This window comes from Cheilinus undulatus, linkage group 13 (assembly GCF_018320785.1).
Source record: "Cheilinus undulatus linkage group 13, ASM1832078v1, whole genome shotgun sequence".
Classification (NCBI taxonomy): domain Eukaryota; kingdom Metazoa; phylum Chordata; class Actinopteri; order Labriformes; family Labridae; genus Cheilinus; species Cheilinus undulatus.
Window position 1 is genome coordinate 11,566,549 of NC_054877.1, and position 22,968 is coordinate 11,589,516.

Below are 22,968 nucleotides of genomic sequence, written 5' to 3' on the forward strand. Positions count from 1 at the left end.
TGCATGTAAAAAGTTTTACAGCTATTGCCCCATCACAGTAACTTTGTTTTTTTAGTCAACATAACTATATGGTTAAGACTGCATGATTCTTTGTTTAATACCTCTACATGTTAGGGATTAATTATCCATCATGACTGACAGCTAGTTCACAAAGACTTTATTTCAAGTTGGTCTTACTATGACTCAAAATCTTTTGACACTGTTTTCTGGATATTTTGTTGTTTAGCTAAACCTAAGTGTCCTAAGTGTTTATGATTTTCATCAGGGCTGGGCTCTGTATATTAATCTGTTACCAGCATTGACTTTTGCTTTAATCATTAATGCGTACATTGATTTAAAACAAATTCTTCAGCTCTTTGAAAAACTTCTGGAGCTCCGCTAGAGTGCATGGTTCTGCCTTCTGAAACACCGTGTTTGAGCTGTTACCCACATGGCTGTAAAATATGTCACATGAAATGGATATATGAAACAGTCTATCAGGTTTTGGGCCCTCACTCTAAACCTATTTACTTAAGCAGACGTCTCTGAAAGGTGTATTCGGCCACAATGAGGGGAACTGTGTCATCCTTGTTTTCCATGGAAATTCATAAACTTGATAAGAACAAAGTAGGTTTCCAAACCCAAAATGAGAGTGATTGCTACTGAAACCAAGTCATATATGAAGTAGAGCTGTGCCGTATGTTACTGTTGTAAGAACTAAAAACAGACTTAAAATAAACAGTATTAAGATAATTCAAATGTTTGTTGTATATATAAAGCAGTCTGAAAATGAACAACATGCCTCTCTAGCTTCTTGTCATGTCGTGTGTGACATTGACTGATGTGAGCCAGGCTTAGAAGGTAGCTTTAGGTGGGGGTTTATTTCTTTAAGGCTCAAATTAGCGTAAGAAAAGCTAATTAGGATCCATGTGTAATAGCCCATCAGGGCTTGGTTTCAAGTAGCTATCATTAAACACATCTCTTAGCCTGTTTGCTTTAAAACAATAATTATTTAATCACCTTACAATCTCAAGTAGTGCTGATGTGTTAGTTACCATCAATTAGATACAAAGGCCAAGAATAATGAAGTTAAAAGTATCCCTGACCAATTGTACAAGTGGCAGCTTCTTCAAAACATGTCAGTTATTTCTTTAAATCTAGGAGGTATAGCTGGTTCAACAACATTGAGTATTTTACATTTGACAATAAAAAGTAAGTCTGTATCATATGTACTTGTTTACAGCTTCTTTTTCAGTCTTCTTTCTAATTAAACAGACATCTCTAGACTATGGCCTGGTGGTTAAAACACCAGATTGCTTGTCTAAGATACAAGTCCCTTTTGATCAACTTGGGGTACAGTGTATATCTGTGGCTTCATCATAGTTTAGAAAATAACCACACTGATCAGACAATCATGAATTCATTCATTGTTCATAGGGGGAAATAAAAACTTCACTTTGCCTTTTTAGAGTTTCTCTTATTTGCTCTGAGATGAAATTTATTGTTTTTTACATATCTGAAAAGCTCCAAACAGTACACAAGTAAATCTAAGGATGATCTTTGTGTAAAGATGGCACACAAGGAAAAGAGAACAAGGTGAAGGAGTGCAACCCTGGCCAAGACATCAAGTAACCGCAGATCTGTGCCAAGCTGCAGCTCTAGGTGAAGCTAATCTTATTAAAGGGGGTCAAGGCCTGAGCAGACCACCCTTAAATAGACGTGGGTCATATCTGGTACCAATATGGAGACTATCCTACTGCACTGATGACGACTAGACTCCAGGTAAAGTACACTTATCAGTGGGCTTAGAGCATGAATGACGTTGGTTCAGTCTTCAGACGGGTAATGGTGGATTGGGGGGGAGAAAGTGGAACAGTTTATTTTCTTAGTTAAGTTAGCTAAATCCTTCCGTTCAGTCGTGGAAGAGCCCAATACATTCCCCATTTTTTCAAGCCTAGAGACACATTAAATTTCTTCTTTCAAATATTTTTGGGATTTTAACAAAACCAGAAATGCCGGATATGGAGGGTTAAAAGGCGGCCCTAGAAAACAGTTATTGATGTTACCGATACAAATTACTGACCCCTTTGGACTCACCATGGGCATGGTGGCAGGGTGCAGTGTACACCAGGTGGCAGGTAAAGTTGGCAACCTTGGTGTGCTGACCCCCAGTGACATGGACTTGACTGAGGGCAGAGGAATGTTGCCCCTCTAGCTGGGAAGGAGCTTGAGTTGATGCAGGAGGTGGAGTGATACCAACTAGACACAGTTGGGCTCACATCAACGCACAGCTTCAGTTCCAGAACCAAACTCCTGGAGAGAGGCTGGACTCACTCTTTTTCCAGCATTGCCCAGGGTGAGAGGCGTTAGGCGAGCGTGGGGATACTCGTAAGTCCCTGGCTGAGCGCTGCTATGTTGAAGTTATCCCCAGTGAATGATATGGTCACCTTCCTGTGACTGACAGTGGCAGGGAGTAAGGCTCAAACTGTTGTTTGTGCTATGCACCAAACTGCAGTTAGGAGTTGCCTTCTTGGCATCTCTGGGTGGGGTCCTGCAGGGGTCTTGACTGTGGACTCTGTAGTTCTACAGGGGCACTTTAATGCTCACGAGGACAGAAACCCAGAAGGGGTGATCGGGAGAAACCGCCTGCTTGATCTAAACCTGGGCTGTGTTTTGTTGTTGGACTTCAACCGCAACTGTACCTGGTACCAGGGCACTCTAGGCCAAAGATTTATGATCTTTTTTTTTTGTCATTTCATCAGATTTGTGGCCACATTTCTTGGTGAAGAAAGGAGCAGAGCTGTCAACTGATCACCACCTGGTGGTGAGTTACATCAGATGGAAGCAGGGGATGTTGCTGGACAGACCTGATAAACCAAAACCAGTAGTACGGGTGAACTGGGAACGTCTGGTGGAAGCCTGGGTTCATGAGGTCTTAAACTCCTACCTCCGGAAGAACTTCTTGTGCATTCTGGGGGATACTGGGACATGGAATCTGAGTGTCATGTGTTCAAAGCCTCCATTGAGGAAGTGGCAAAATGAGTTTTCCATGGAAGGTGAATGGGCTCAGCCTTAAAGGTAGGGTGAGGGGTTCAAGCATCCAGAGGGAGCTAAGAGTAAAGCCGCGGCTCCTTCGCATTGAAAGGAGTCAGTTGAGGTGGTTCAGGAGTATGATCAGGATACCTCCTGGGTGCTTCACTTTGGAGGTCTTCCTAAATATAATACAAGTGATGTTCCTTACATGCAAAATATAATGGACTAGTCTAAAGTCAAATAAATACATTCTGTTAACCAATTTCACACCGTAACGGTAAAACGTTAGCATTGCTAGAACCACTTGGCTTTGATCCTTTTTGCAGGTTAACATTCGCTTTCCTGAGCTAAAACTCACCCCTCAACACTTTGCTTACATATGAATATAACCTGACACATCCTCTAGACATTATTCCCATATTTTCGATCAGTAGTGCTGAACCATTCTATTCCCATGAGATACTATTGGTATAAAAGCAGTTAGAGGTTGCTGATATTGGATTAAAGAGCAATGTGGTAGTGAGTAGCAGAAGTTTTTAAGAAAAACTACAGTGGACACTTGTGGCAGTCAGTTGCGTTGAAGTTAAAAGGAAATGTTTAGTTCAGACAATGTGAATTCTGGTGCTGACAACAAAGGGATCCAAATTCAACTATTTTTCCAGCTAATCACACACATTCCTAGAAAGTAGTCTATAAGATAATTTTTCTTAAGATCATTTTTTGGACATTTTGCCTATTTTTGCTCAGACAGCTGAAGAGAGAGACTGAAAAAATGGGGAGATGAACATGTACTGACTCTATCCTACGACCAGTGCACTGGGGACCACAGCCTCTACTTATGGGCGTCTGCTCTACCCACTGAGCTACACCAGCGTCCAAGACAATACTTTAGTTATCCTACTTCTATTATGCCATCTACAGATAGTAACATACAGTCACTAGAAAAAGTATGTGAACCGTTTGAGATTTCTTGGATTTCTGCATAAATGTGTTCCGATCTTCATCTAATTCACAACAATAGACAAACACACTCTGCTTAAACTAATACTGCACAAAAATGATATGTTTTCATGTTTTTATTGAACAAAACATGTAAACATTCACAGTGCAGGGTGGAAAAAAGTATGTGAACCCCTAGGCTAATGACTGGTTGACCCTCCGTTGGCGCCAATAAACTCAATCAAACGTTTCCTGTAGTTGTAGATCAGACCTGCACAATGGTCAGGAGGAATTTTGGACCATTCCTCTTTACAAAACTGTTTCAGTTCAGCATTATTATTCGGATGTCTGGTGTGCATCGCTCTCTTGAGGTCATGCCACAGCATCTCAATTGAGTTGAGGTCAGGACTCTGACTGGGCCACTCCAGAAGGCGTATTTTCTTCTGTTGAAGCCATTCTGTTGCTGATTTACTTCTATGCTTTGGGTCGTTGTCCTGTTGCATCACCCATCCTCTGTTGAGCTTCAGTTGGCGGACAGATGGTCTTAAGTTTTCCTGCAAAATGTCTTGATAAAATTGGGAATTCATTTTTCTGTCAATGACAGAATGACAGAGGGTTTGATGTTGGTGTGCTGTGCCTTTTTTTCTCCACACTAGTGTTGTGTGTTCCTTCCAAACAACTCAATTTTGGTTTCATCTATGGACAGAATATTTTGCCAGTAGTGCTGTGGAACATCCAGGTGCTCTTTTGTAAACTTCAAATGTGCAGCAATGTGTTTTTTGGACAGCAGTGGCTTCCTCCGTGGTGTCCTCCCATGAACTCCATTCTTGTTTAATGTTTTACTTATTGTAGATTTGTCAACACAAATGTTAGCATGTGCCAGAGATTTCTGTAAGTCTTTAGCTGACACTCTAGGATTCTTCTTCACCTCACTGAGCATTCTGTGCTGTGCTCTTGCAGTCATCTTTACAGGACGACCACGCCTATGGAGAGTAGCAACAGTGCTGAACTTCCTCCATTTGTAGACTGTCTTACCGTGGACACATGAACACCAAGGCTTTTAGAGATACCTTTGTAACCCTTTCCAGCTTCATGCAAGTCAACAATTCTTGATGGTAGGTCTTCTGAGAGCTCTTTTGTGCCAGGCATGGTTCACATCAGGCAATGCTTCTTGATAACAGCAAATTCAAAACTGGTGTGTGTTTTTTATAGGGCAGGGCAGCTTTAACCAACACATCCAATCTCATCACATTGATTGGACGCCAGGTTGGCTGACTCCTGGCTCCAAATAGCTCTTGGAGAAGTCATTAGCCTAGGGGTTCACATACTTTTTCCACCCTGCACTGTGAATGTTTACATGGTTTGTTCAATAAAAAAAAATAAAAACATATCATTTTTTGTGCAGTATTAGTTTAAGCAGACTATGTTTGTCTATTGTTGTGAATTTGATGAAGATCAGAGCACATTTGATGACCAATTTATGCAGAAATCCAAGAAATCTCAAACAGTTCACATACTTTTTACTTTTTTTAGCGACTGTATCAATCAATAAGCCTTTGCTTGTATAGTGCCAACATAGGAAAAATACATACTATAAATCAGTTAAATACTGTATATGAGGACTATGTATATCAATTCTTTTCCAGGCAGGTTGTTTTCTGAACCTGAATGTCAGATAGACTGTGTCAGATGTCCACTGCATGAGATCAGTTTCAGATCTCATAGTCTGTGTTAGGGAAGGGCCGAACATTTGAAACAAATATCTAAGGGTGAATGGATGAATGCTCTGTCCCATTCAGAACAGGCCAACCAGAGCAGCAAGACATATGATGCAGTGGCCATGTGCAGCCCCGGTGAGCAAACTTCATAACATGAGCTCAGACAGCAGCTGTCATCGCTGTTCAACATCAGTGGAGCCAGTTGGTGAAAGAACCCACCAGGAGTAGAGCAAAAACACATTTTCCACAAGGAAAAGCTTTCAGTGCTGTTCTTCGCTCTTCTCTATCAAAGAAATTTTGTCCAGTTCTGGTAAACCTGTTGTTATGGGCAATCCAAGCAAATTGCTTCACTGTTCAATTGTTTACTGGCTTTCAGTACAACTTAACCCTGCATCTACCTTGTTGTCCTCAAATAAAGCTGATTGGTCAGAAATTTTAGTTTGAAGCGTTGCAAGGTAGAGCAGATGACAGACATGGAATCTGGCCAATTTATCAGCTTTGGGAGGTTAGGTTTCTACATATCAATTATCACAACTACTTATATTAAATACATTTATTGATTCTATATGTTCATGCTCATAAAACTGCTGTCAAATACATAGCGACCTTCTCGGTTTCGCTAAAAGCAATCACAGTGAGGAAACACAATATGCTGAACCATCTTTTCTGGTAACAAACCAGAGAACTAAGAGATATAACTAAAGAACTATAACTAACTAAATAACTAAAAAAAACTGAACATTAAATTTGTTATTACTTTTCTGATGTTTAATGTTACTGGAATTTTAAGGCTCTTTCACAAAACAATATCATACACACTGTGTGTGTTTTTCATTAAGAATCTGGTCTTGTCCTTCCACAAGCAAAGGTGTACACATGTTAATATGTAAATGTTATTATTGTTATTATTATTGCTAATGTTGGTTAGATTGTATTTAAGTATTGTTTGCACATTTTATTTCTACTTTTGTTAAATATTTCCAATCTGTCTCTCTCTTGTCTGTTGCTGTTTTAATGATCAAATTTCTCTCAATGGGTGATCAATAAAAGTTTATCTTATCTAAATCTAAAATACCCAAAAGTACTCACTCATTATTCAAACTAATCACTCCTAAATATTATAACACTCATCTAAGGCAGGTTTAACTTAAAAAAAAATTACAAATAAACACTCACTCTTGGTGCAGTATTGGTTCTCCTGCAACAAATTAAACATTGTATTTATTGTATGCTATTCGACCATACAGTAATCCACCAAAACACTGTATTAATATATTTTTCAATCAATCCTTCTAACTAGAGCTTGCTTGAAATTAGGAAATATTGGGTTTTTTTGAGAGGCTGGGTCCTTACTGTTGTGGTCAGTGGTCCTCCCCTGGGATGTTTTGGAAAATAAAAAAAAAAATATCTTTAAGTTTTTTACCCACTCTTGGCCTCAAATAGTCATTTTAGACATATACCTCATTGTTTGATGTACATCTGTAATGACTACGTGATGCATATTTTGAGCACATGGCCCCTGCCACTAGCCTTTCTTTGGTTAATGTTTAATCACCTATGGGTACATCACAGTAATTTAGCTAATGTAATGGCTGAAATGGTAGGAAAGACCTCCAACCTGCCAGGAGACTTAAAAACTGCTGAAAACCAAAGCACAGCCCATATTAACAAAGATAAAGCAACTGGTAGAAGATAAGTATGCTTTTATATCTCTAACATTCATTCAATCCACTGATTTAAACCATCATCTGCATAACACCAATAAAAAATAGGGAAATAACTAGAAAATGATAGGTCATTCAAAATTACCATGAATTTCAGTGACTGACCTTTACATGGCAGGGTGCAATACACACTTTAGTTTGCCAGTTCATTGCTTCTTAACTACAGTGGCCTTAATCTACCTTAACCTGTCAACTAATTTACTTTGTGTACAGTATGATAATTTTGTTTTCAGACTTTGGAGGACTAAGATGCGATCCTTTCTGGACTGGTACAGAAAAGCTATGTTTAAAAGGTTAAAGAGGTTAGATTTAAAGTGAGGGAGGTTTAACCTTAAGTCGAGAAGGGTACTAATCTGCATGGCTGAGGGACGGTCATCTCTTCTGACCATTATGATAAATCTAAAGATTAAAAGATAAAGTAACTAACTGTTTATTTTCTCTCACATAACAGTCTTGTCCACATCAGTTTCACATTTGTATTACTTGATAATATAAAAAAAAATATACATTTCTTTATTTCCATCAATTTTACAAATCCTTTACTAGTTTTTAGATTTCATTTCTAAAATTAACTGAGAATGATTATAGCAGTGAATACAGGTTTCTTCTTTAGTTCTTCAAAAGTACAGAAAAATCTGAACTAGCTCCTCTGGCACTTAATTTAATGTACAACATGTGACAGGGTCAGCTTTTCCTTTACATTTTAGCTCAGGCTGGTCACATGACTGCTCTCTTTGCATTTTACCCTCCCTTTCCATCATCTGCCTCTCTTCCCCCTGCTGCTCACCATCCCCCTTTCCCCCTGTAAGCTGACACAGCGCCTTTAAACATTAGCCGCTTTCTTACTAATAGGATCTCAGAGGCTTAAACTGTCATCTGATAAAACTAAGGAGCTTGATAGCTATGCCGCGCCCTCTTAACCAATTTGTACTCAATTAGGATAATGGGGAAACAAGCGAAGAGGGACAGCTTTAATATATTAATGTGATAAAATGATTATCAATTTCCTCTGCCTATGTGTTGGGTGGTATCAAGAGGATTCTTCAAGTCTCCTATGAATATAAGCCATGTATTAAGTGGGTGGAACAGCATGGTGAATAAAGACATTTAGATCTGCGGTTTAGATCCAGGAATGCGTTAAATTGTTTATCTGCAGTGCCATGAATGTACTTCAAAGTGAGAACTTCTGAATGAAAACTTGACAAACTGTCCTCTTCAGCAACTGGTTTTTTATTTAAATAGCCATTCATGGCCATTTGTAGCCTTTCCACGTGTTACAAATGCTGCTAAATATTAACACTGGAATGTAAGCCATAATTATTATCAATTACAGCTGCGTCTTTGCTGCATTGATGTTAAATGTTTTGTTAATTATTTAGTTTAAACATGAAGTATTGCATATTATGATACTGGAGGACTTCAAGAGATACAGTCAAAAACAATAACCATGGGAGCAGATATTAACCTCTGTGCATACCTCTTCAGTATGTGCTAGACACGGTCTTCTGCAGAGTAAAATTTTACATAGGGCTCACCTAACCAATGCCAGATTGGCTAAAATCTATCCTGATAGAACAGATGCATCTAACAGGTGTAAACAGTCACCTGCTGACTACATACATATGTTCATATCCTGCCAAAGGCTGACTGAGTTTTGGACAGCAGTATCTGATACATTAAGTAAAGTCTCGGGATTTGTCCTTGACCCAGCACCCCTCGTCGTCCTCTTCGGGGTTACCTCCATCGATGGTGTGCCTAAGCGTACTCGGCAAGTTGTCATTTTTTCTACTTTAATAGCTCGCAGACTTATCCTCCTGAAATGGACTCATTCTTGGCCTCCAACTCTGACAAATGGATTCAAGAGTTATTGCACTGTATCTAACTGGAAAAGATCAGGTTCTCCCTGAAAGGCTCCACAAAAAAGTTTTATAAGATGTGGCAACCTTTTTTAGAACACATAGACTCTCTAACTATTACTGCTGAGACCGATGACTAACTGTCCCCCAGATGTATGTCATATGACAATGAGGACCAACGTGTAACTCCTGAACCATCACAAATACAAATACTGTTACATCTCTACCAAAAACCATGGAGTCTATATTTCCCATAATGTAACTGCACTATATTCTATTAAATAAGAACTCTTTTTACGTACATCTAGTTTGTATAATTAAAAAAAATAACCAGGGGTACGCGCAGTTCAGTGGTTAGACTCGATTATCAAATTAGCTGGTGCAAATTTTACGAGTTGGTCAGACTTATAACCTATTGTTTTTTTATAAATCGCAGTCTATTATGTCACAAGAGGCCACTGCAGCTTCAGTTAATGGCTGCTGTCTTCCTGTCTGAGGTTTCCCTGGCACTTCACTGGATGTAAATATGAGAAGCTTAGTAGTAGCTTAGCAGTTAGCATGTAGTACGAACAGCATGGTATGACAGTTTTTTTTTTTACATAGTAAAAAGAAATAAAGTGGTATGTAGGCTGTCATGGGTTTAACTCATGTATAACTACTCAAAAGAGGCCACATATCAAAGCAGGATATTAATCTGCAAAGAAGAATGAAGGCTGGCGGAGTTAGCTGCTAATATTAGCCATGCTGTACAGAGTATAAAAGGCTCACATCATACCTGCTGACACAATTACCCTGTGAGGACTGCTTTCTAAGTATTTTCTCCTTGCAGTTTAAATGAGAATTTAGCCAAATGATTAAATAGATGCAGAGGACATCCTTAAAAAAACTACTTTTGTGTTGGCTGTTTTGTTTTTAATATTGGTAAAACAGTGCTATGCACTTTTACATTGTCTTAAGGGTATTCTTAACCCTGAATATTGACAGAATACTAACTTTAAAGCAGACTCAATTTTGTTCTGTAAATTTTATGGATGGAGTACCAGTAGCCTTGTGGTTATGTTGGCATGCCCCATGGACAGAGACTCTGGTCCTCAAAGCAGATCCTGACCCGAGTTCAATTCTGCATGTGGCTTCTTTACCACATCATTTCTCTCTCTCTCTTTCCCCAATTTCAGAAACTATCCACAGTCCTGTCTCAAGTAAGGCATAAAATCCCCAAAAGAAGTCATCAAAAAATTTATAAATTTACATTTAAATTTGAAATATCCAACTTTCCTCATGGATAAAGGTTTGTTGTGGATGAAAAAAATGATTAAATAAAAACCTTGACAAGTGAATGTCCTTCAACACTTTTCTTCTTACTCGCACCATTAATTAATGAGACTAATCATCATCTGCTTAGTTCACTGACAGTCTTGTGGTATCAGATTACTAAGACAATTAATGCTACTTTAGGTTTATTCTGCCACAGAAGAATATTTTGAAATCCTGGTCAAAATACACACTGATAAAAGAAACATCAAACACCAGTTTTAAAAAAATATATTACTAATTAAATCATTCAACAATATAACATGATCACTGCATTGATGGAAACAGGTTATGCCTTTTTGTGATGCACTTTTTTCTAAGCTTAGAGAACAATTACTCTACAAAGCCAACCGTGCCACACAATTCCTTCTTTCACTCTTCAATGGCCAGGATTTTGCTCACAGGTAAGAGTAATGGGCTTGGCATTATTCGTTTCTTGGAAAACAAGCCTGACAACCACGAAAAGATGCTCAGCCAAAGCCATTTGACTGCTAGCCATTCTGCTGGTTGAAAGCACTGGCAATGAAACCCAGTGTTGCCAGATGGCTTTAAACTTGTTAGCGTTTAAAGTGCCTCAGCTGCTTAAGCGTGAGCCAACCGTGCAGACATGTGTTAAGTTTCAGTATATCTCCCTGGCTCATAGATAATGGTGTATCCAAGGAGAGAAGCCTATTTTGAGTGTGTCTAAGTAGTTTCAAAATGTGTTTTGAAAAATTCATTTAACCCTTTACCTCTAGCTATACTTTTAAATTGTCAATAGTTGTTAACACACACAAAAAACCCAACAACATCAAGGACATCCTATTTTTTTAAGAAGGGTGAAACAGACCCTGAAAAACAACTATAAATACAGAATTTGTCCTAGTGTGTGAAAACCACCAAATATGGTTGGTTGACATTTTATTTTGTTTTACCAGTCTGATTTTGTTGTAGCTTAGTTTACAATTATTATGTAATGAAAACTAAACGATATGAAAACTGTTGAAACTCTGCTAGAAAACACTTTCTGCACAACTTTTCCATATCGGATTTGTAGTTTGGGGAGGAAAGAACTCCTAAAATTAACTTTAGATAGGAGGAGCCAGGTCAGAGGAAATCTCTAGTGAAGTCTTTAGGCTCATTAAGGATGGGATTGATCTCTGCAACGCCTAGTGTTGCAACTACAGCTTGGGCTGTGCCAGCTGGCACAGGAGAAACTTGCAGGCCACAGGATAAAACGACCCCAGTGCCCCTGACCCGATTCCCTGGTGAGTTATCAGAGGCTGAACACCTACAGTCAAGCCCAAAATTCATACCCCTGGTAAATTTTGACTTAAAGTTACTTTTATTCAACCAGCAAGTTTTTTGTTTTACCGGAACTGACACCGGCTTCTCCCAAAGATAATAAGATAGTAAGACAACGAACAAGAGGCATCATTGTGGAAAAAATTATTTCTCAGCTTTTATTTACATTTGAACAAAAAGTGGCATGGCAAATTATTCATACCCTTCTCAATAATCAATAGAAAAGCCTTTATTGGCTATTACAGCATTCAAATGCTTCCTATAATTGCTGACCAGCCTTTTGCACGTCTCCACTGGTATTATTGCCCATTCATCTTTTGCGATGAGCTCCAACTCTTTCAGGTTGATTATTCATCAAACAGGCTTGGTTATTTGGTTCGTATTTTTTTGACACATGTAAACAATCAGAGTTTGTGTGAAATTCTGGATTGATTTTGAGAGGTAAAAAATAACTGAGCTCAACATTACACATATTTTCTATTTCCTCGTCTTTGAATCAGTTAGGTTAAATGCAGAACCCCCCTCCCCCCCATTATTCTGCATTCCTAGAACTTTAAGTCAAAACTAGTAGGTTCCTTTTTGTATAAACACAAAAAATGCTAAATTAATTGTTTCAATTTTCATACAACTTTACAGTTGGTTACAATTTGAATTAAGACTCTAGCATTAATCCAACCAAATTATAAAGTTCAAAATAAAACTCATAACTTAGTTAGTTTTTCAAAAAAGATTTTAACCTAATTAAAAAGAATTTGAACCAGTGATTCAACTGTTTATTTTCCTAAAAGCAATGCTGCTCATAAAGAATTAAGTGCCCATTTGAATCAAAAAAGTTTTAAATATGAGTCTTTACAGTATGAGACCATTCAAGATAAAAGCCCATCTCTGTGTCTTTTCTCCCTTACATTGTCTATAATGAAGGGATTAGCGAAAACTCTCAGTCCGAGCCATTATCTTTCAGACAATAGATTTTTTGAAAGAAAGTTTTGTCGAGGCTTCATTAGCAATGGCCTCCCTCTGTGGTCTGAATGCAGGGCACATTTGGAGCAATTACTTGACCAGAAAACAACTGTCAGTCATTCTTAAAGGGGAAGGATTCCAATTAATAAACCTCTTAAACCCTTTGGTTTTACTACCATTCCCCCGCAAGCTTTGGTGTCTTATGAGGTTAAGGAGAGTTTTGTCAGGAGAGAAAGACATTACATGTGCTTGTTGCACAGGACTTCAGCAGTAGGTCCTTTGCTCACTTGTGTGCAGGGGATTTCAAGGACTTAACGGGAGTAACAAGTGACTACAGTAGATATTGTTAGTGTCAATCGTCTGTTTATGGACTAGAGACACCATGAGCACAGCGCTGTCTGTGTTAGGAACCTAAAGAAGGTAAGATTACTTCTTTACACTTCATGTTAGCAGATATTACATCTTTTGTTGTATGATGTTCCATAATGCTAAATTGTATTCAACTAAGACATGAAAACATTTTAAAAGTGCAGCTTTCTTTTGGAGACTCTTTAGACTCCAGTTTAATTGGGCAGGCTTTCAAATTACAAAAGTGAATAAATACTTATGTTGAGAACGCTAATGACTGAGGTTTAAAGGTAAAAGAAAAGGCAGTTTGGAGTCAGACTTATAAGTATACGTTGACAAAATCAATCCCTATTTACAACTGTATATGACTGCCACTATTCATTGTGTTATTGATGTTATTTATTGGAATACCTTAGTGAAATGTCTTGGTTAAACAGGGGATGGATAGTCATGTCTAATTTCCAACACAACACAAATTTGTAACAATTGTCTACAAAGTTTATTCGTAAACCATTTATCCATATAGGTTCAACTCTTTAATGTGTGTATGTCCTATCTTCTTTTTAGATATAAATGTGTGTTTGTCCTGCTTTTGTGAAAACAAAACATCAAACCTCACTGAAGTCACTGAAGTCATCTTTGAAGGAGACGGCCCTCGCGTTCTACATTAATCAGCTGCACCGCATGTGAAGCAGAGCAACAGCTCCCTGGATCAACCATCCTCCATCGTCTCACTTGGTTGCAATTTATTTTTCTCTACCATAAAAGAGAAAAAGCCTGCCCAAAGGCTCGGATGCATTTGTCAATGGATACCCTGGGAATAGTGGACGATGGTTGCTTGGACAACTTTGACATGGCAAAAGGTGCTGGGTCAAGTGGTGGAGGCAGGGTCCACAGTATCGATGTCATACTGGGATTCAGCAAAGACCAAGACCCATTACTTCATTCAGTAGGGGAGGATGACACCCAAAAAACAAATGTGGAAAATCCACAACATCCTGAGAAACATCAAACGTCGGACCCCTATGGGCATCTTCCAGAACTAGGTGACAGCTCCCAACACTCCTACCGTGGTGAGTTTTAAAAAGTGCACAAACTAGAGCTAGGTGGAAAAACATTTCAAGAGTTCAGGAGATTTTTTTCTTTAACTGCCCAACAAGTGTAATTAGAGCTTTATTATCAGTAATAGAATCACATTTACTGGTTTATATCCCCATTCCCTAAGCAGTTTCTGAAACATGTCGGGCCAGTGCCAGTCCATAAAGAGTTCTGGACCCTCATACTTCTCACTAACGCAACAAAAAGTAAACAGCCTGTTGAGGGATGAGCATATAAAGTAACACTGTGTGTCCAATAGAGAATCAAATTCTCATGAGTGTGCACACTTTGCTATTCACCTCTTAGTTTTCACCTAAATCTCCTCCTCGCATTTCAAAATCTCTATTTTTCTCTTGCCTCAACCTTTACCTCAATTATACAGAAACAAAAAGAGAGGCTTGAAGTTATTTTGCAAAGATTCCCCTGCTCTCAAGTATTTTTTAAAATCATTTTCTGCTACTACTACTTTTTACCTTTCTATATACTAATAAGCATCACGTTTACTTTTCATTCAGGCGTTTTAGTGCCAGAGCCCTGGGAATGTGCATGCTAGCTTAATGGCAAAGTTAAATGGAGAAGAGCTAAGATTAATGTCATTAGTTTTACCTGTGCTCTTGCCATGTCATGAGAGGGTTGACATTTGATTGTCTTTCGGAGTTTAATACAAAAAGTTTTCCATTAGTACACTGCCTGCCCTAGCAGCAGACTTGGAAATAGGAGGTTAAAAAGCCAGTCAGTTTACAATGTCTCTAAGCAATAACTACCTACTTCAAATCAGATACACATTACCATTATAAGGATTGATATGTCTAATCAATATGTGATCAACCTTTTTCACAACTACTTGGAAAAACACCTTTAAAATTGTGTGACTGATCCTTCAAATGGACCAAACTTGTACCTTGGAACCAACATCTGCTGCGTACCTAAAAGCTGTTGCAAAACTGTCTCTCTGTGGCATAAATTTGGCTTTTTATAACTTGATCTAAATACACGGTTTTTAATGGACAGCTGCATTCTGGAGATATTACATGAGCAAGACAGACCGATGTTTACTGGAGAATGCAATTCAACATGAGTATTTGGGTATAGCCTTTAATGCAGCTAGGATTATGCTTAATAGTTGAAAATGTGAACTGATAAATCAACAACTAATGTGAAAGGTGCAGTAAGGTTGCTGCAAAAGAAATAAGCCAAAAGATGAGTCATGGTGGAAGAGTTCTGACCAACTAAGGAATACAAACAGAAGTACTGATTGATTTGATTTAAGTATTTATTTTAAAAAAATTTCTGAAAGTATTTCTGTGATGGATTCAATTCTACTTCAAAACACATTTGTCAGACTTGCTAACATCATCTTAGCATAGTACCAAAGCAAATTTTAGAGGATCCTTTGGAGGTTATATCTTTCAGATTTCAATTATCAAGTCCTCACAGTTGTGGTAATTATCAAATGTTTTGCTCTGTGGGCATGACTGACACAGCCATCTTTATATGGGGGCAGTCAATTAATGCACAGATATCTAAAACCACTGTGATTCTTACATCCATGGACTGGTGCTTGACCAACCCTAAAACTTCCATGTTAAATTTAGGGTTCACCACGTTATGATCTCTAATGACAGATGGGATGGGATTTAATGGGTCATGTAATCAAATAAACTTTTTATGGTCATATATACATCTATCACCTCACTCTTTACCTACCAATCTTGCACCCATTCAACACTTACATTTCATTATTTTCTGCACTTTTTTAACATGAAGTGTGTGCTGCTTGGCATAATTCTACTGCTATGATGCTTTGCTTTAAACCACCTGATTTGTTTAACAAGCTTCAGTGAATCACACACGTGGCTCATCTGCTCTACATCCATTTCTTGGAAGACGAGCAGACTATGACTATTTACTCGGCTTTACAGAAGCCAGCTAAAGTCCCTTGTTATTGGAGGAGGCGGGGATTGCAGACTTAACTAGTAGCATCTGTTACTATGGGATTACTGGAAACAATTCAGTGAAAGACATGATGTTATTTGGACTTGCCAAACCCCCGGTGTTCACAAAGACATCAGTCATTAAGCTATGTGATCATCCAGGAAAAGGGTAACATTCACTTTTTGATTTGGCTTAAGTCTGCCAGTTGTTTTCAAATGACCAACAATCAAAAGTGAATAAAGATGTTTTCCTCTGGCAACATTATTTAGGCATGAAACTAGACATGTGAATGATATTGTATATCAAGTTCACTGCATTAATTGTTTATTTGGGAATAGTATCATAAACTAATATTAGTAGGGACATTTAAAGTTAAAGATTCAGAATACTTGCATCAATTTTCTTTAAATGCAGTGGCATGTAAACCATGTTTATGCACCAGCTTCAGATGCTATTTCTCTAGCTGGTTATTACAATTTTTAGTTGGAAAAAGAATAAACCTTGATTTGTAAAAAGTTCTCTTATATAAAGTTGTCACACCTTTTAAAGTTAGAGTAAATATATACTGATTAAATAAGTCACATTTTAAAAAAACAGCATGACCTTGCGGAAAATGTTTTTTTTTTTTTAAATTTACAGTAGTACTTTTGATAATGAAGCTGTAGATAAGGAGGCACACCAAACTGATTATTTCTAAGATGGTGGACTCTTTGGCTGGAAGTTTTCCTATTGTGGTTTAAAAGGAATCTTAATCTTACTATTCCAAGAACCTTAATTGCTCTTTTAACTCCACTGTCATCTCCCTCTCTCTTTTGTCCCTATGTCCTTGGCTTTACTTAGCCAAATAAGATTTATCAAGACAGTTGCACTTCCAAAATTGAAGCAGGCAGTATGCTTGCTGGTTTGAAACCAGTTGTACGTCACCTTTTTTGTTAAAAATTAGGCTTATTTGGATAGGAATAAATCAGTATTGATATTTGTTGACATTGTATTTTTCTATCTTGACCTTCCTTTTAGAATCAGATCTCTTCAGTGGTGACAAGTGTGATGATGAAATTGGCGACCTACAAAAGGACGTGGACGTTCCTGAAGGGTCTCCAGAAACTATTAAAGATGAAGAGCATGCTAAAAAGAAGCACAGAAGAAACCGAACCACCTTTACCACCTATCAACTTCATGAGCTGGAAAGAGCCTTTGAGAAGTCACACTACCCTGATGTGTACAGCCGGGAGGAGCTGGCCATGAAGGTCAATTTGCCTGAGGTTCGAGTTCAGGTAAGGACTGTGGGATATCCAGCAGGTGTGCTAACTCCCAAAATATGGTTCTGAACTGAAAAGAAATATTTAACCAGGGGTGCTGGTAGCCTAATGGTTGTGTATGGATAGCCCAGGTTTAAATACAACCAATCAATCATTCAATCAATCTGTATTTGACTACATCTTTTCACCAATATATTTTCTCAATATACTTTCCAACGAAGTAAATGTAGACCTTATTCTTTATTATACTATTTAGACCCAATATTAATCCCCCACAAAGACTAGGTAATATTTTTGCAGTTACACTGGCAAGGGAAAAAAAAACGTGCAAAAATAAGACGGAAAACTCAGGCAGAATCAGACTCATGTTGAACAGCCATCTGCCAAATCTGTGTTGTGGCTGTTAGGGGTTTAAGCCTGTGGCTGCTTTCCTGCATGCCATTACACACTGTCTTTCTCTCTGCCCTGGTTCAAATCCGTCCAACTTTTCTATTCCGTTTAAAGGAATTACCCCCCCCCTTTTAATCAGGTCATCTTGACTTTTCCTGCACTTTATTCTAAACCTGGCAGCAAAATATTTTTAATGGAAACTAAGAACACAACAATTCCAATCGCATCTTAATTTCTTTTTTGTCCAGGTGTGGTTCCAAAATCGGAGAGCAAAATGGAGACGTCAAGAAAAAATGGATACCAGCACCATGAAACTACATGATTCCCCCATGCTATCATTCAATCGTCCACCAATGCCTCCTGTGGGGCCAGTGGCTAACCCAATGCCACTAGATCCATGGCTGACTTCGCCCATCTCCAGTGCCACGCCCATGCATACTATCCCAGGGTTCATGGGCTCACCACAGGGCTTGCAGCCTGCCTACTCGAGCCATAGCTTCCTAAACACTGCACCTGGAATGGTACAAGGTATGCAGCCCATAGGCAATCCTTCCTACCAGTGCCCACCAAGCTTCAATGATAAATACCCGATGGAGGACGACAGGAGTTCCAGCATTGCAGCACTCAGGATGAAAGCCAAAGAGCACATTCAATCAATGGATAAAACCTGGCAGCACATGTGAGCGGAGTAAACTGTGTGGATGGAATTTTTGAGCTGCTCCCGTGAATGTTTACAAACTGATTTTTAACTGTTAGCTTAATGTACTAATTCAAATGGGACGTGACACCAAAGGAGTCTGATAATTTAACACTGACCCCAAAAACATATCTGGATATGAACTTCTTGTGCATTTTTTTTTAAAATTCACTCTAAAATGTTAGAAATTTTGTTTCACCCCCTTTAGTCCCAAATCTTTCTGAGTATTTTCTTTTGATTTATCTCAAAATGTTTGGGTCAAGACTTGTGTTTTGAGACAGCAAAAGTCTTTGCCATGAATGTTCTACTGCTTTTATGGTGACAATTATTTTGTATATTTATGGTGAAAACAAAAAAAAATACTGTCAAATTGCTTACAATGTAAAGAGGTTTCATATAGCCATGTAGTCAAAAGTAGAGGTAGTTATGTTCTTGGACAGGCTTTAGTGAAAACAGTTGACAATTTATACAGGTGTGCAGTGTAATTAAGGAATGTTCAATGGAGAGGATTATATTTTGTACAAAAAATGTGACACACAGTCAAAATCTCTTCATGGAAATGGGTTTCAAATATACCTGCTATCTAAAATATCCTCATCATGAGGATGAATGAGCATTCAACAGTGCTTTGGAGGCATTTGCTGGTGTCTAGATCCTCTGAGCTAAACTTTATTTTTTTATTTGGTGTGTCAAAAACATTTTCTACCAAAATGTCTGTTTGGTCGGGTGTTCCCTCTTTTTTTTATCCATCTGTTGATCCAGGGCTATGTAAAACAATCTGAGTGTTTTTATGATTTGTTCACTCTTTAGGAAATTTGGCACATCTGCGTGTTTTAAAAACTAATTTCTTATACAATGGAAGTTTATTTAGGTTTAACTGTGAGCTGTGTTTTCTTTTTAAATCATAAAACTGGCCTTCTAGAGAGCATTGAGCCATGATGGGGGAGTTGATCGGAAGTCACAGAGCGTAATCTGGCTCAGAGGCTAATTTAAACAGACAAGCACGCCTCTTAACACCTAATTACTGCTTTTAAAGTGATTAACCCCGGATTCTCAACCATGGACAGAATGCCCTCAGACTCCCCTGAAAAACCCTTTTCAAGACCTGATTAAGTTAGCCCCTCCCCACAAACCTGACAATTTATATTTTTTCCCATTAACTGCTGAACATTTAAACTGTTCTTTTGTAATCCACTATCTCAACATTCGTCCTTATTGGTAAAGGATGCAATTCATTGCACTGTTGACTAAATATTCATTAAGACAGTTGGATTTAGAGTGAGTAGGTTAATGGGAGCTGGAAGCCTCCCTTCCCACTTGGAAGAGCCCAATTTGATGAAGCTTTTGGACAACATGAGAAGAGCATGGCGTTGGATTTAGACCTGTGGTCATTTTGATATGACTTCTGTCTTTTATACTACACCTGTTTATTTGTGTGCATCAAAATGATGCAGAGGGGTGTTAGACTGCTGGCACACTAACTAGATTATCATTCTCTTTCTGAGTCATGAAAAAGACAAAAACACTTCCAGAATCATTGAATGGAAACCGGTTGCTTACTCTGATCTCCAGAAAAATAATGGATGGTGTCAACCATTATAGAATAAATGTATTTTTATCAATACCAACCTTAGAGGATACTAAGGAGTAAAACTGATTGAGGGACATGTATCTGGCAACTGAAGTCTCCAACACTTTAGTTTACAAGAGTTATCATTAACAGCATTTCAATATATGATCTGTATATCATGGCCTTTAGAAATGGTGGCATCAGCACTGTCATTGTTATAGGTTTTGTTGTTTATATTCGTAATAAATCCCTGTTGACAACAGAGGACTAAGAGCCAAAGAAATCTAAAAGAATATTTCTTATTATTCAAAGAAAATTAATACATTTCTATGGATGTTTATGTTTTTATTGTTTTCCCATTTATATTAGAAGTTTTTTGGAATGTGAATTTTATTTTCCTTTTACAAAACAAAGAATAAAGTTACTGTAGAACCACTGAAGAAGCACTTTGGTTGCAGACCTTGTTTTTATTTCTACACATGCATTAGTGAGTCACCAACATGGCTTAGTGACGTTAATGAGCGCCGGTGTACAATAGGCCGTGTAAGCTGTGACAGAGTGAGCTGGCCTGATGGAGGCCTGTTGTGTTCATCCAGGCCTGTGGAGCTTTGCCAGGCCGTTAGACAGATGAAGCTCCACTCCATCAGGCCCAACCAGGGGTGTCAGGAGGCCCCGCCTGCTAAGGCTGCAGAGGCCACAAGGGCTCATGCTCTAATTGCCCTCCGTTGGCCTGTGTGGCTTAGCTACTCCAATTTATTTTGGGATAGGGGATTGTATTCAAGTCTATTTTGCATCCAAATCCTTTCTAATAATGAGAAGGCAAGAAATTTAAATTCAATACACCTCACAATTTCTGTCAGCTTACAAGTTATGATGGTATCAATCAGATGAGGCAGTAAAACACATTTGGAAGATGCAGCAGGACATTGTTAAATATTGAGAAAAAGGGCAAAGACTCTCTGAAGGAAAAGTAATATTTTTCCTTTCTTTTGTTTGGTAATACTACACCCAGTCAGCCATCAGTTACCAGAATTATGGATTGAAAAACGTGATAAATAATTACAAAAACAGAAGCTTTTTCCTTGAAAAAAGGTTTGCACTGACAACTGTAAAAATTGACAGGGATTAATGTTATGATTAACGTTAAATTCAAAGGTACTGCTACAAACGGAAACAACTGTATTTATATGCATTTAAAACCTTATAAACACATTAAACCAGAGACAAGTGTTGAAATTTGTGGTTTAACTAACTACACATAAAATAAGTTCATCTGTTAAATCCTAATTTAATAGTTTCTTAGAACTTCTGCACTGTTTGAATAAAAACATGATGAGGTAAATTACAGCAAATAAAATTATCTTTCTTACTTCCCTGCCTCAAACTGTTACCCATCAGTTTTTAAGGAAGGACTATGGATTATTATACAATTTCCAGGAGTGAGGCATTATAAAAATCAAAACAGAGTTAAAACTATGCCTGTTTAGTCATAACCTCTTTCCTAACACCTTTGTCAATAACATTTGTGGTACCACCTCCCATAACTTGTAGTAGAGGCACTCAGAAGTACTACTTAATTACACACATTATTATGTTATTTTGCTTAGGCAAGCTTGACCTTCACTGGGGCCCAGGCTCTAGTTAACAGGCTGACTAGCAGGACGTGGTCCATGGTGAGAATAATAAGGGAAAACAGCGGAAATAATTGGGTTTGATTAAGAACACTTTTCAAAGGGACACCATTTTTCCTTCTTGACATAATTGGGGATCACTCAGAGGGTGGGGGGGATTTGATGGCTGGCGCCAGTTGCTTGTCTTTGCCCTGGTGTTCACTTCAAGAGACAGGACTTGTCACTCAAACAAAACTCATCCCTCATCCTGCACACGTGTTGCTATATGTTTGTAGAAGTAATAGAATTTTTCTGCCCCTCTCTAACACTACTACTGAAATAAATGCTGTTTTAGACTTTAAAAAAACTATATACTCAAAGAATGACCTTAGCCTCTCTAAAATAGGACTTACTTGCTTTATGTTGCTATATGAATGAGATCTAGGGTGGTTTTGCAGCTTTTTCACATCCTGTGTTAAAAGGCTCCCAGGCTGCATGTGTACTCTCCCTCTGAAAATAAAATATAACAAGTTTAAGCATCAACATCTCATTCATTTGATTAAAAGTATTAGACACAAAAAGAGAATTTACTTTCTTCCACCATACGTTCTTGGTTTGCTTGAATCACAAAAGTAGAGCTGATCCATCCACATCGTGATTAAAGCCTTCTAGCTGCATCCTGTGCAAAGAACACTGTCAATCGTTGCTTTGCAGTGTAAGTTTACTAGACATAAATGTTTTTAACCTGCTCTGTGGTCCAGTGTTCCTCCTTCTTTTATTGATTCCTGTCTACCTCTGAAAACAATCTATCAATCTATCGATTTCGATAAACTGACATCTGCATGCAAGAGCAGCTAATGAGTCATCCTACATCAGAAATCTTGAGACTATGTAGTGAAACTAATCTGTGCTTTTATCAATAATCTGAACATGAAAAAAATCTCAATCTGTCCTCCAGGCCACAAAGGAGCATTTTAAAGTTGTTTTCCTCTCAGCTCAAGAACAGACTTAACAAAGCTTATACGTATCATGCATCATAATGTCAAACCTGAGACCTTGAAATGCAAGTGAATCATAGGGAAATAGTTTCTTGACTCACCTTAAATGATGAACTGGTGCTCATCCAGGGGAATTGAGTGCACCAAGAAATGACAGCGTGTACTTTCACTTCTCAAGCTGGTAGATGCAGCATTTAATAACTGCTGGTAACATCAAGGTTACATTAAAATACCAAGAAGATGTCCATTGTTCCCAGAA

At 38.1% G+C, this 22,968-nt stretch overlaps 1 protein-coding gene across 1 annotated transcript; it reads left to right on the forward strand.

The window, feature by feature from the left end:
* The first annotated feature begins 13,945 nt into the window (after window positions 1-13,945).
* rx2 (retinal homeobox gene 2) lies at window positions 13,946-18,517 on the forward strand. Its single transcript, XM_041804232.1, has 3 exons — window positions 13,946-14,225; window positions 17,203-17,459; window positions 18,083-18,517. The coding sequence occupies exons 1-3, from the start codon at window positions 13,946-13,948 to the stop codon at window positions 18,515-18,517; spliced, it is 972 nt and encodes a 323-aa protein (XP_041660166.1).
* Window positions 18,518-22,968: the final 4,451 nt, after the last annotated feature.

Excerpts from the sequence above, each read along its gene's own strand:
- rx2 (XM_041804232.1), top strand. The coding sequence starts at position 13,946 with ATGCATTTGTCAATGGATACCCTGGGAATAGTGGACGATGGTTGCTTG. Across the intron at positions 14,226-17,202 it reads CTCCCAACACTCCTACCGTG|AATCAGATCTCTTCAGTGGT; the intron begins GTGAGTTTTAAA and ends CCTTCCTTTTAG. Across the intron at positions 17,460-18,082 it reads TGCCTGAGGTTCGAGTTCAG|GTGTGGTTCCAAAATCGGAG; the intron begins GTAAGGACTGTG and ends TTTTTTGTCCAG.